Source organism: Ovis canadensis, chromosome 3 (assembly GCF_042477335.2).
Source record: "Ovis canadensis isolate MfBH-ARS-UI-01 breed Bighorn chromosome 3, ARS-UI_OviCan_v2, whole genome shotgun sequence".
Lineage (NCBI taxonomy): Eukaryota > Metazoa > Chordata > Mammalia > Artiodactyla > Bovidae > Ovis > Ovis canadensis.
The window spans coordinates 11,347,581-11,361,055 of record NC_091247.1 but is presented as its reverse complement, the minus strand read 5'-3'; the positions used below and the strand labels follow the sequence as shown (position 1 = coordinate 11,361,055).

Sequence of the window (13,475 nt, the reverse complement as noted above, 5' to 3'; positions counted from 1 at the left end):
TATATTCTAATTGTACTGTGATATAATTTGCAACTTATTCTCCAATGTGTACGACCTCATAATTGTGTATTTTTCTACCCACAGAAGTTCTTATAGGATACACTTCTCTTGTATACGACTGAATCCAACTAGGGTCTCCATATTAATATGATTTTGTTTCTAGATTGATACCACTCATCCTCTGAATTTAAAAAATAAATATTCCAGCAAATATCCTATTATCACCAATATATCGCTTACATGTGACAACAATGAAAAAACAAGTGCAAAGTCTTTTGCACTTCTTTTGATGGGATACTTTGTGAAGATTTGGGGATGAAGTTAAAATATTTTTTAGTTTTTACAAATCATGGAGTCATTCTAAATCTACTTGACAAAGTATGACAAGAGGGGCAAATGCGCTCTCTCCACCTTCTTACATAAGACAAACAGGGTCTTTCAACGTCATAGCACCATGCAAAGAACCAGCCTGGCTTTGCCAGTCTCCTCACAAGGCCTTGAGTCTAGAGAAGAATTGCCAAGGTGCTAGTGGCAGAGACTCCATCAAATCCCAGCTCTTCTGTGTTCTTGCTGTGGGACCTGGGACCTCTCTCTGGGTCTCATATTCTCTCCCATAAAAAGAGGGCAACACGAGGCAACACACACAACATGCGCAGTGGCTGCCTGGCATGTCATATGTGCTCAGTAAACATTAGCAAAACACAACCAAACCGACCGAAGGACTGGCGGGTCTGTCCTCAGGGGCCCTTTCTGTGTGGAGTTTGAGATTGCAACATCATCCTGAGCACTGTTTGCCCTTCTGTGATAGAATGATTCACCCCAGCTTGGGGAACCCTCAAGGAAAGGCTCAGGGCTGATTTATTTCTGAGTCCACAGCAGCCAGCACAGAGCCAGCAGCAGCAAGTGTTTGTCGAATGACTGCTTGCCGCTGTACCCGCAGGCTGGCTGTGAGTGTAGAGTCCTGCTGCCTGTTTCCCTACCTGCCCTCCTTCTCTATGTGCAGTCAGCTGTCACTTTCCACCACTCAGGCTGGGTGTGCCTCACCCCAGTCATGCTGGATATTTACTGACATCCTCTTCCTCTATGCCACCCCCTCCATCCTCAGCCTTACTGGATGAGGGCCTCCTGGCAGTGGCAAGGCCCTAACACAAAAGGGCCTCCTTGGTTCCCTACTAACCATTCCACACCTGTGGTCAGTCTCAGACCCTCTCTACCATCCTGGAGGTAGTTAATGTTATATTTTTCCCCTCACCTCCCATCAGTAGCACTTGAGAGATAAGGAAACTCAGGCTCAGAGAGATGAGGTGTCTTCCCAAAGTCACAGAACAGGATGTGATGGATTAGGATTCAAATTTAGGCAGGAGGAGCTGGGAACCTGGGCTTGCAGACAGAGTCCTCTTCACTCTGTGGGAGCCCCTGGGTGGCCTATTTGTCCTTTACTTCCAGTTCCTGCCTAGTTGTCTCAGGCCATGAGACCCACCCAGAGGGGAAGGAGAAGGAGTGTAGTCCTGAACCAGGCTCCCTCCCTCCGTCCCCAAGTAAACAAAGCCCAGGGTCTCTCTTCTAAGTGGGGACTTTCCCAAAGTGCCAGGCCTATTTCCTGGAGGTGGGACAAGGAACAAACAAACTAGAGACCCAGAAACTGAAATGGAGAAGAGAAAGAATCAGCAGGCTGGGTTTGGGGTACAGTGTAGAAAGACAGAAAGAAACCACAGGAAGAGAGAGACAGAAAAGGGAGACCTCCTGACAGTGTAACAGACACAGAGATGGCCAGATAGAGGGAGGGAGAGAGAGAGAGACAGAGACAGAGAGAAGAGGGGAATGCGGGGTGGGGGGTGTTGAGAAGGAATGAGCGCAGAAATGGGAGAGGGAGGGGGAAAGAGAAAGAGAGGGGAGAGAGAGACTGGACGAAGCAGAATGTGAGAAAAGAGAGAGGAGCAGGGGCCCTGAGCTGGAAGGATAAAGTGTGGATGTGAAGACCCCTCACAGGGCAGTGGAGGGGGTGGGGCTGCTGGCAGCAGCAGAGGCTGTTTCCGCTGCACCCCTTATCAGCCTGCTGCCAGATGTTCAGATCCGATGCCAATGTCAGAGAAGTCCATAGTGCGGGGTCAAGGCCGTGGCCAGCGGGAGCCTCAGCTGCAGTGTGGGGAGGAGGACGGGGGGACGGCAGTAGACCTGCTTGCTCTTCCCCCTCTGCCTTGTGGCTCTTGGGGCTGGACCACCTGGTCAGGGTGGGAGAGACCAGGTGTCTCTGGGGGCTACTTCTCTAGTCTGAGAGCAAGGACTTGTGGAGGCAGAGTGGGGCTCCTGACAACACGTGGAAATGTACATCCTTGCACACCCCTGTAAGCAAGGAAGCACATGGACACAGGCTCACACACATGCACGTGAGTGTGCAAAGCCACATGGGGGACAAGTCACAGTCCTGCTCATCACTGCTCCACCACAGCACCCCTCTGCTGGAGCCCTGCTCTGCATGGAGAGCTTAGAGACCACTGCCCCCCAACCCGTCCCCAGCCCCCCAAACCCCCTCACCTGAGCCAGGACTGCAGCCAGAGCTGGAGAAGTGACTCTGTGGCTGGCAGGGTTGCCAGGGCCCTCCTTGCTCTATGAATGGGAATCTGCATGCCCTCAGGACTGAGCTGTGGGTCCTGAGACTTTCTAGACTGTGAGGCCTGGTGGAAACTCCCAGGAGGAGATGCAGGAACTGGGCGTCTGGCAGCGCTGGGGCTCCAACCTTGGGCCCGGGCCTCTCCGCCATGCTCCTGGAGCGTGCAGCCGCAGCTGGGGCCCCCTTCCTGGGGTAGTTTATCTCACACTGCACACGCTTGGCCCTCAAGGGGTGACCCAGCCTTGCTCCCCACATTCCTCTTTAGCCATGCAGCCAGTGGGCCCCACACAGCCCTGAGACAGGGCCTGTACTTGGGGGTGGTCAGGAGCAACCACTCAGAGACACCCCACTGCCCTCTTGGCCCCAGCCCTGTGCAGCTGTGTCTTTATTTCTCTGCTTTTGCCTCTGAACATCTCTCTGCTTTTGTCTCTGTCACAGTCAGTCAATCTGTGTTTGCCTCCATCTTTCTCTGGGAATGTCCCAGCTTCTAAGATCCTTGAGTGGGACCAAATCTGGGGATACTCTGCTCTTCTGGCTCATGGTGGCCAGCCTCTATGGGAATGTGTAGGATAAATCAGGCTACGGGCGAGGGGACAAAGATCTTCGGCAAGTGGAGACCTAGACTTGCAATGGGTGAACTGGGATGGCCTGAGCAGCAGAAATCCAGACCCCCTCCCACTCACCTGCCAGGAGACAGCCCAGATGATGGACACTGGCCAGGGACTGGAACTGGTGGGCTCCCCCATGTATTAGTGAAGACTGGGGGGTGAGGGGCAGGAGGAGGAAGCTGGGGCTGGAGGTCTCTTGGCCTGAGAGCCTCTTTCCTGTTTGTAGGGAAGTGACTGCCTCAGAAAGCTGCTCAGGGGAGAGGAGGGAGGCCATGGCGACTTCCGGGAAGCTGGCCAAGGGCCTGAGGCCACCCTCCCTGTGCCCACATGGGGCCTACTGGCCCTGGCTTAAAATAGTGCAGTTCCTCCACTGCTGCTGCCACTGAAGCCCAGCCCAGAACTCAAAAAGGGGCTGCTAGCTGCTGCTCATGCTACCAGCAGAGGCCTAGAGCTGAAGGGATTCATTCACCCAGCTTTCTAACCCTCCCCAAACTGAGGCTGGAGGCTGTCTTGACAATGTGTGTGTGTGTGGGGGAGGAGGCGCGATTCAGAAGAAGCAGGCGTTCCTAGGTCAGAAACCGTGTATTCAAGTCCTGCTCCAAGACTGACCATCAGCTGTAAGACTTTGGTCTGCCTTGTCTCTTTGAGCCTCAGGTTCCACTGATGTAAAATAGGATGAGTGCCTGGCTTTTAACCTAATGAAGCCACATAGGTAGACTCCTCAGAACCTTGCTAGTCATACAGTAGACACAAAAGATGGGAGTTCCTTTTGCCTCTCTTGCTGGCTGTGCCTCAAACTCCTCAGTCTGAGGAAGAGCCGCCTCCTTGAAGCTCTCCTTGGTTCCTACACTGCTCCCAAGACTAGGTGTTGAACAGGGAAGGTCTGTAGAGAGGGAGTTTGCAGGGAGGGCAAGGATGGGGCTGTGGTCTCCATGGTGAGACTTGTTGCCAAGGGAACAAGACTCCAAGAGCCCTGGGTCTGACAGTTGGGCACTTTTGCCATAGAATCTCAGAGAAGCTGATTACCACTATGGGCCTAAAAACCTGGTGGGCAGCCAGGCCAAGTGAGAGGAGGCGGCTTCTAGATTTCCTGGGTTTCTGCTATTGGGAGTATGAGGGGCTGCAGCTCCCTCCCCTTCCTTTTGACTTCACAGAGCCTCTCCTTTGAACCAGCTACAGTGAATACTCCTTAAACCCCCAGGACACAGACACTGTCATCTCCATTTATCTGACAGGGGCAGTGAGGATCAGAGAGGCATCTATCTGGGCCAAGGCCACACAAGGTAAAGGAGTGGAATTAGAACTCAGGTGGTGAGACCCCTTGTTGATGTGTATGCTGTCACACAAACTGCCTGAGGAAAATGACCCCTGGGGAGGGCTCCATGGAGTCACTTCCGAGCTCATCCTAACACCCTTCCCTGGTCACCACTTCTGGGGATTTCTGGCTCCAGACTGACAACCCAGAGCTGCCAGCATACCCTGTTTCCTCCTCAGTTAAATAGAGATGATGTTACCTCAGAGGATTTGCATAAAAATGAATAAGGAAGGGTTTCTGCAGATCCTAGTAGTGGGCATTCAATCAGTGCTGGTTTTTATTCATTCCTGAGGTTACCTACAAGTTGTATAACCTTAAGCAAATTACTTACCTTTCTGGGTCTTGGTTTTCTTATCTGTAAAATGGGATCATTATAGCATCAACTTCATAGGATGGCCCTGAGGAATCAGTAATCAAATGCACATAAAATATTTTTCTGTACAGCACTTAGCTTTGCTCTATATATGTTAATTATTATTATTTACTTCCAGGTAATTTCCTGGCACTCAAAAAAAGTTCAGCATTAGTTAAGTAGCAATTTATAAATTTAGAGCAATGTCCTCAATTTATTCCATGGAACACTGTCCCAACAGAATTGTACCAGGAGCAACGAATGATCCATGGTCAAATACTTTTGGTAGGCCCTGGGAAACAAAATTAAAGCTTTCTTCAGGTAGGACTTCTCAGAGCCTTAATATGCCATCAAAGGTTGGGAACCAATAAGAGGAAGGTAGAACAAGAGCAGTATTTCCTGGACTTTTGGCAGAACTTTTGCCCCTCCATGGAGCCACATATGGGTTATCTATGTTCTGAGAAACCATTTGGGACAGCAATGCTTTTCAGATCAATTTGGGTCTGTTCATTCATCTCTTATAGAAATTAATCCTTTATTAATTTAATAGTTTTGCTAAGAGCAAAAAGTTCAACCAAAGGCCATTCCTGAGCTTTGTTACAAACTCCAGACATTCACATTCAGCAGTATTTGAGCTGCTAAGGCCGAGCAGGGAGGAAGCTTGTTGTAACTTTGGTATCAGATAGAACTGGATTCAAAAGCCAATTTTGTCACTTACTCATGTGTCGTTTGGTGCAAATGGCTGAACTTCCTCAAGCCTCAATTTGCTTATGAGTGAAATGGGGTTGAGATCTAAACCTTGCAAAATTCTTGAAGGTTACAGGAGACAGTGTATGTGAAACACCAATCCCAGTACCTGGCACTCACTAGGCTTTCAGCAAATACGCTCTCTTTCTTGCACCTCTGTCTTATCTGTTCCCTCTTGGGCAAGGAAGAATCTACTAATTAGTTCTGCGGCGTTTCCTTTATTCTAAAACCATCTCTTTCAAACCTCAAGGGCTCTCTGGTTGCTTGTGCTAGAGGAGGCTGAGGTATGGGAAGGCAGCTGGACTTTCCTTCATTTCACACATGGGATATAACAGACTTTGACTGGACTCCTCAGCCTTTTAAGAAAAATTTAATTTCTGTATGAATTTTAGGCCGTGCTGGATCTCTGTTGCTGCGTGGTCTCGCTCTAGTTGCGGCAAGCAAGGGCTGCTCTCTAGCTGTGGCGCGTGGCTTCTCTTGCTGCGGAGCATGGGCTCTAGGGTGCTCGGGTTGCAGCAGTCGCAGTGCACAGGCTTAGTTGCTCGGTGGCATGCAGGATCTTCTCAGATCCTGGGTCAAACTTGGGTCTCTTGTGTTGGCAGGCCAACTGAGGTACCAGGCCAAGCCCAGACTCCTCAGCCTTCATCTTTCCAAACTGAAGACCTTTTATCTTTCCCATCTGTCTTCATAAAACCCTCAAACCAAACCCTCAAACCAAACACTGCCACTTCTCTGTATGGACTGCAAGATTACAGGACAGTTGGGCAGATCTTAGGTTCAAGTTAGGGCCCTGACATTTCATGTGACTTTGGGCACATACCTTGACCTCCAGAGCTTCTGTTTTCTCAGCTCTAGGAAATTTATTTTCTGGAAAAACAAGTATGAACTGGTTGGACCAGAGTGACAGACAGGCAGGCCACTCAACAGCACACTGTGGTCACTGAGGTTTCATTCTTTCCTGAGATGTAGCAGATGGCTTTCCTTCCTCTAACTCTTCCATGTGGCATTCAAGGTTCCCAAGGGCTTCTCCAGCCTCAACTCTCACCTGCCCCCATTCCTGCCATGACAGTCCCTTGTTATGTCTGGGTATTTTGTATGTTTCTGACTCACAGCTGGACCTTCCAACATGTTGTTGACCACTCTACCTGGTCTGTCCTCCTCTTCCTGTCTGGTGACTTTCTTCAAGGCCTACCTTTAATACTCATCTGTGAAGCTCATCCTGAGTCCAGGGACTTCTCAGAGCCTCTATTTTCTCAACTCTAGAAAACCTCATCTGTTTTCTGGAAAGACAGGGATTAACTGGTTGGACCACAGTGACATACAGGCCCATACACATCGGCATGTATCAATACATCCTTAGTTACAATCGTGATCCCACTGTGTTTGCCCCTCCCGCTAGACTCAGTTCCTCTAGTTGTGCCACTTTCTGGCAGGTTAGTGTCCCTTCACCAGTATTTAACTTTCGTTTCTTCATTTACAAAGTAAAGGTAGTAATTCTTGAAGTTCAAGGAGGTTCAGGTTTGTGAAGAGTCCCAACAAAGTGCCGGGCACAGGTCTGAAGGCAGAGCCCACTCCTTAGAACAACCCATTGTCCCACCTCAGAACCCCAGACATGCTTCACAGACAAGATGCCATGTGCAGAAGGATTCACATTTATTGGTTCAAATACAGTACCTAACATTCGCTAAACATGCATTTCACACTAATTGGTCACATTTCCACAGGTAGTCAATTCACAGAAAAGGGCCCATTCCTTGCCAGATGGCAGGGTGGGAGGTAGCAGAGGGCCTGGGTAGAAGAGCCCGCCAACTATCACGTGGTCATGCAGGACTGATGGAGCCAGGTTGGCGGGCAGCCCTTGGCCGGCCCTTTGGGAACAAGGGCTCAGAGACATCCTGTTTACTCGACTCCTGTGCAGGACTGTGGGTAGAGGTGGGCCTCGGTAGCCCAGGGGGAGGCTCATGGATGTGTGTGCCATCGCAGCTCCTGAAGGTGGCGTCATGGGAGGTGGTGCTCCCTGCGCCTTGCATCATAGGAAGGAAAAGGAGGCCTCTTCAAGGGGATGGCTAGTCCCTGGCTGGGCTGGTGGGAAGGACTCCCCAGACATGGCCCAGACATTACAATGTAGCCACAAGCCCCTATCACAGGCCTGGGATGGCAACACAGACAAAAACACCCAACACCCCAGGGCAGGCAGGGTTTCTTTCTCCACAGAAACATGTAAACAGAGCAGGAGCTACAGTATTCTTTTCCCACAAGACTCCTCAGAGAGGAATAGACCAGGATGTCACTCAAGAGGTAGTTTTTTTTTTTTTTTTTTTCCATGGAAATTTGAGTCAACAACATTATCATCTAAGACATTTCAGAGAAAGAAAACAATGGTCACCAAAGGGCAAAAATGATCCTTTGGCTGGCAGGGCTGGCTCCAGGATTTGGAAGACTAGCCTCCACCAGTAAGACAAATTTTTTCTTGGGCTTGAAGCAAGCTCTGGCCTGATTCATGGCTTCCCTTTGAGCCTGCAACTGATTCCTGAGCAGGCTGTAGCCCATTGAGGGCTGCAGGCCGAGAAGGGAGGCCAGATGGGTACTGGATTAGGCAGAGGGACTGGGCATCATGTGAGCCAGTGAGGCAGGGTCACTGTGGTTCATCTTACAGGACAGACTGAAGCCTTCCCAAGTCTCAAGGGAGTCCAGCTCTGGTCAAACAGGAAGCCTCAGCATGGTCTGTGGGGCCCCTGCCTTAAGGAAACAGTCCAGGTCTGGCTCCTAAGCCCAGAAAAGAAGCTGTTGCTTGTGGTAGCCAGGAGATGGGTTTCTGGGGACCCTGTAATTAAATACACATCCCTGAGCTGTGGCCCTAGAAACCCTTGCCTCAAGGCTAACCAGTTTCCAGCACCTGGTGGAATGATTGCCGTTTCTTATCCTGAGACACAGATAAACATCATTTCACAGACACTGGACATAGATGCATCAAGCTGAGGGAAAAGGGAGGACTGATCAGATGCAAAAGCAGAAGGGAGTGCAGGGGGACTCTCATGGATCAAATTGGGAAAGTAAGAGTGGTGGGTTTTTGTTTAGGTTTTTTTTTTTTTTGCTTTTTTTTTTTTAATTTTTTAACTTTAAAAAAATCAATACAGAAAAATTTAAAGTTTAATAAAAGGGTTGGTCTAAAAAATTGGATTTCTCAAAACAACTGCAGAATTTTAAAAAGCAACAAGAAGACATAGACCAGGGGCCCAGAGCTAAAGACTTGGAACCACTGCTCCACTTCCTGCCCTGCTGGGAGGCCAGTCTTTTTACTTTGGCCAACCTTGGATGTGGCCTAGATGTTGCCAATACTGGGTTTGTCTGTCTCTATCTGTCCCATTCCCCAGTAAACTGAGAACAAAGAAACTAAGGTAAGAAATGGGCAGCAGAGCAAGGCAGCTATCTCCGAAAGCCCAGGGTTTTAAGGACTTGGTGACATACTGGCCATGGCAGGATTCCCTTCTCTGACAACAGGTGGCAGGTGTGAGGCAGGGTGCTGTGGAGTGGGTGACTGTCATGATGCCATGGAGACCCCTCAGTTGCCTCTACCCCTCCTCCTCTGGATCTGCTTTCCATCCCTGGAGGTTTGCCCACCTCACTATGCAACGGGCCTGGGGGATTGGGTATCCTCTGAGACAGGTGGAGTGCTTTGAGATAGGTTCTGGAGAGTCTCTCCAGACTGAGGGTAAAACCACCAAGCCTGTGAAAGACTCCAAAAGCCGACAAAGGAGCCAGAGAGTGTGAGTTGTGGGTGAAGTTCCAAGATTCCAAAGTTTTGTCTTGGATCAAGAAAACATGCAAAGGGGAAGGAAGAGAAAAGCTTTTATGTTTCAATGCAGTGTAATGATTGGGATTCTCCTTTAACACACGGCTTCAGGGTCATATTTTTATGGTGGAAAGGTTCTCACTCAAAGTGAGTGCTGTTGGTGGCAGGGGATCAGAGAGAGGACAGAAGAGAGGGGAATTACAGACAAGATGCACAACTTTTTTCTTTTCCACTAGCAAAAAGGCTACCTGTTAACCAAACATCATGGGAAGAAAGGCGAAAAACAACACATCAAACCTCCCCCTCCAACCTTTCTCTGTGTCCTTCAAACTGAATTCACAAATACATCTAGTGGCTGACCTAATGTCTCCACACTGCTAGCTACACTCCTACCTTCCTCTCATAATACCTGAGTTTGCGACGCAACACAGTCACTTTACCCTGTTTAAAAAAAGCCCACGTCATAAAAGGACTGGGTGCAGAAGACATTAAAGGCGGTCCACAGGTCAGGCTCCGGCTCGGAACACATGGCCACTTGGCTCAGAGATTCTGCAGGGCTCTCGGCAATGAATGGGCTCTTTGTTCTGTGGAATCTACTGCAAACATTTGTAAAAATGGATTTGTACAATGGCAACTTGCAGAACCTTTCCCCACTCCACAAATTAACAACTTGCTCTGTTTAATGCTGCAGTATTAAAGAGACACGTTCCTGCCTCATCAGAGAGCAATTCCTTTCAGTACCCGACCCAACCAGTACAACACTTAAGAGAAAAACAATTAAAAAAAAATAATAATGATTTGACCGATGGAGGTCTAGCAAAGAAAGATAAGCACACAGAAGCTGTCTTGGAGAAGGGGTCTCTGTTTTGTGCATCCTTCCCTACTTTGAGGAAAGTGGCTCGGAGTCTGACCTGCAGCCAAAGGCTGTGATCTAGTTTGGTTAAATAAAAGATCAGAGAAACAAAAATACTGTGAAATAAACAGATACATACAAATCTTCCCATTGACATGTGAAAAACATTCTGGTTGGAGCTTTTCCTGAGGAACGTCTCTCCTTTCCTTTTTTTTTCTCCTTCTCAGAGCAACTGGAGAAACAACATTCAGAAGAAATGCTCTGAGTTTTAGATCCATCAAAGGACAAAGTCTTCACTTTCTGTACCCGTAACAATTCACCGGAAAGAAAAAATTACAATCTGACACAGACTACCTGATATGCACACAGTGTGGTGGCCCTCTGAGTAAGTGTGCTAGGCTGGGCTGGGAAGAGAGCAAACGGCCTTTGACTCAACAGGCAAAAAAAGAGGTCCTTGTAGGCCCCTCAAGCCTACCCAGGGATGTACCCAGCTAAATGGCCTGTCTGCTGCACTGGCTGTGGGAGGGACCTGGGCTTAGGCAGGGACAAGGCAGTAAGGCGGAGAAGGAAAAAGCCCCTGAAAGAATTCCACAACAGACCTGGTGCGGCTGCTGGCCAAAGCCAAGAGGGTAAGGAACGTTTCCCGGGACTAGGTGGGGCAGGTAGTGAAAGAAAAAGGGGTCAAGGCCATACCTGCAGAGGGGGCAGCCAGGCCTTTAGGAACATGAGGTAGTTTAAAGCCCCCCCGTTCCCTTCCAGGAGCTTTGGACTCTAGCCCTCCAGACCTTGGTCAGCCAGGCCACTGATACTCTTAAGGGGCAGCTGTGCCACTCTGGGTCTTGGGCTTATTCTGAGGAAACCTGATCTTATTTTGGGAGACATTAAGAGAACCAGGAGTAGAATGTAGGGGCAAAAATTCTGGTCAGCAGATGGGTGAATGGTCCTTCCAGCTGTTAGAGAGAGACTGCAGTTTCTGATTCAGATCTGGAGGTGGAATGGGATGGGGTGGGGAGATAAACGGGACCTCCAAAGGACGAGTGTTCATTCTGTTAGCAATCTGGCTTTTGTCCCACTAACCTCTGAAGGTGAAAAGAGAATAAATCAGTAGTGGGCATCAGGATTTAGAACATGACATTTTGTTCAGCTGTTTTTTCAAAGGGTCAGTAGGAAGTCACGTTTATAAGGGAAAGGCAACGAGTGTGAGGAGAGTAAGGAAACTAGGTAGCTGTGAGTCCCAAGATAGCTTGTAGACTAGTCCCGAGGATCAGCTTATCCCCAGGGCTTTGCCGAGGTGAAAAGGTGACAGCGGCAGAAATCAGTACTGGTGGTGTGGATGGTGGGGAGGGGAGGCCCCAGGGTACGATGTGAGAATAGAAACCCTCCTCCCTGAGGACCTGCTTGGAGGGTGGACACCTAACTTAGATTTGGTCACTGTGCCCAACTCTCACTTTCCAAAGAAAAGAGATGGTTAAATCCTCATCTCGTGATCTGTTCCCAATGTCTCACCCACTCTGCTTAGTAAACCTCCTAACACCACTTCCCCTTTTATGGTGTGCTCTTTTACCTGGTAATTCTGTAGCTAGTAAAAGGCAATTTGCTCTCTGACAGACTAATATGAGTCTGCTGAGAACATGTGGAAAAAGTAGGGTTGTTGACACCCTTCTCTTTCCACTGAGGTAGTCATCTTTGTCAACATTATGGAAATAGTCATCTCAGCCCCATCCCACCCTCTCCCTCAAAATACAAAAGAACTATCTCTAAACAATGACAGCACGGCAACATTACACATCTTCACATTCTGTAAACTGCAAGGAAATGCACCGGCTGCATTCACACAGAAGCATGTGCATCATGCTGAAGGCCATACATTCAACTCTGTCGTGAAATAAATATATAGAAAAATGAGGTTAAAAAACAAGACAAACAAAGACTCTTCTTGCTGTGGAGGCAACTGGCAACACTGCTCCACAGCCTCCATCTTGGTCTCTCTGGCTCTTTCTTCCGGAGCCTGTCCTGCCCACCCCAGGCGTTAGGGTTGGCCTGAGGAGGGGTGCTGGGGACAGATCACTCCTTGCCCACACTTGTCTTGCAGGAATGCAGCACCACCTTAAAGAGGAGGGGCAGCTGCTCCAGGGGAACATTCACCATCTTTCCTGGGAAAAGGTGGAAAAAGAAGAGTCAGCTTTGGCAGCCAGTGAAATGGTGTGTTTGCCTCCTCTTGGGCTGGGGAAAGGAGAACACTGCCCTTTTGAGTGACTGGGGTGAGGAAGGTGCCGTGCCAGGACTATTACAAAGGCAAAACAGACTGGGCTAACATTCTAATATGTAGCCCCATTTCGGTGCCCTAGGGAGTCTAGTAATGGTGCAAGCTATAATTGTGGCTACTATCCGAAGAATACTGAACTCTGTGGTAGGTGTTTAAATACATTATCTCATTTAATTCTCACAATATTTCTGTGTGATAGATATTACTTTTTATACCCATTTTACAAATGAGGATTCTGAAACTGATAAGTATTCTTAGATGTCCTCTTAGAGAAACTTATATCCTGTTTCATTTCCTAGCAGAATCTTAACTAGCATTCTATGAAACATTGCACTACAGAATGGTATAATGGGAATAAAATGTACTGAGGAGAGAGGCGGAGTTTACAGGGGAAGATAAATTGAGAAATTCAGGGTTAAAATAGGTTTGCTTGTTTTAAGTTGGAGGACTTCTAAGAGCGTGCAGTGTGCTAATATACTCTGTAAATATCTGAAGCTACAGTTCTCCTTGACAGAACCCTAGAGTTACTGGGGAGTATTTTTTTTTTTAAATACTGATGACCGGGCTCCACTCCGTTATCAATTAGGTCAGAATCTCTACAGGTGCAACCCAAGCATGGGTATTTATTAAAAGTTTCCCAAAGGAAGGGCTGACAGGGTTGACAACTCTGCCAATTCTGTGGGGGAGAACTTCTCTCTATTAACTTCTATTTCATAAAGCACCTGATTCATATCTCATTTGGAAGAACACAGTTTTGAAAATGCTGAGACGTAAACTACCAAAACACTCCTAAGATTCTACCAGTTTATTTAGGTCCAGGTCCTGTCTCCTAGACTATTCTGTGGCCCAAAAGTTAAAAATTGATTTTACTAGATTGAACATTTTTTCCCTTCAAAACTGTATTCCTTAATTTTACAGAAACAATCTTAG

At 48.2% G+C, this 13,475-nt stretch overlaps 1 protein-coding gene across 5 annotated transcripts in view; it reads right to left on the bottom strand.

Moving 5' to 3' along the window:
• Nucleotides 1-8,700: 8,700 nt before the first annotated feature.
• Nucleotides 8,701-13,475, bottom strand: part of NR6A1 (nuclear receptor subfamily 6 group A member 1) — a 216,853-nt gene continuing 212,078 nt past the window's right edge. For all 5 annotated transcript variants that reach the window (XM_069582499.1, XM_069582500.1, XM_069582501.1 and 2 more), the window contains one exon: nt 8,701-12,432. In XM_069582499.1, the coding sequence (XP_069438600.1) occupies nt 12,344-12,432 (89 nt within the window). In that variant the 3' untranslated portion in view covers nt 8,701-12,343. The remainder of the gene's footprint in view (nt 12,433-13,475) is intronic.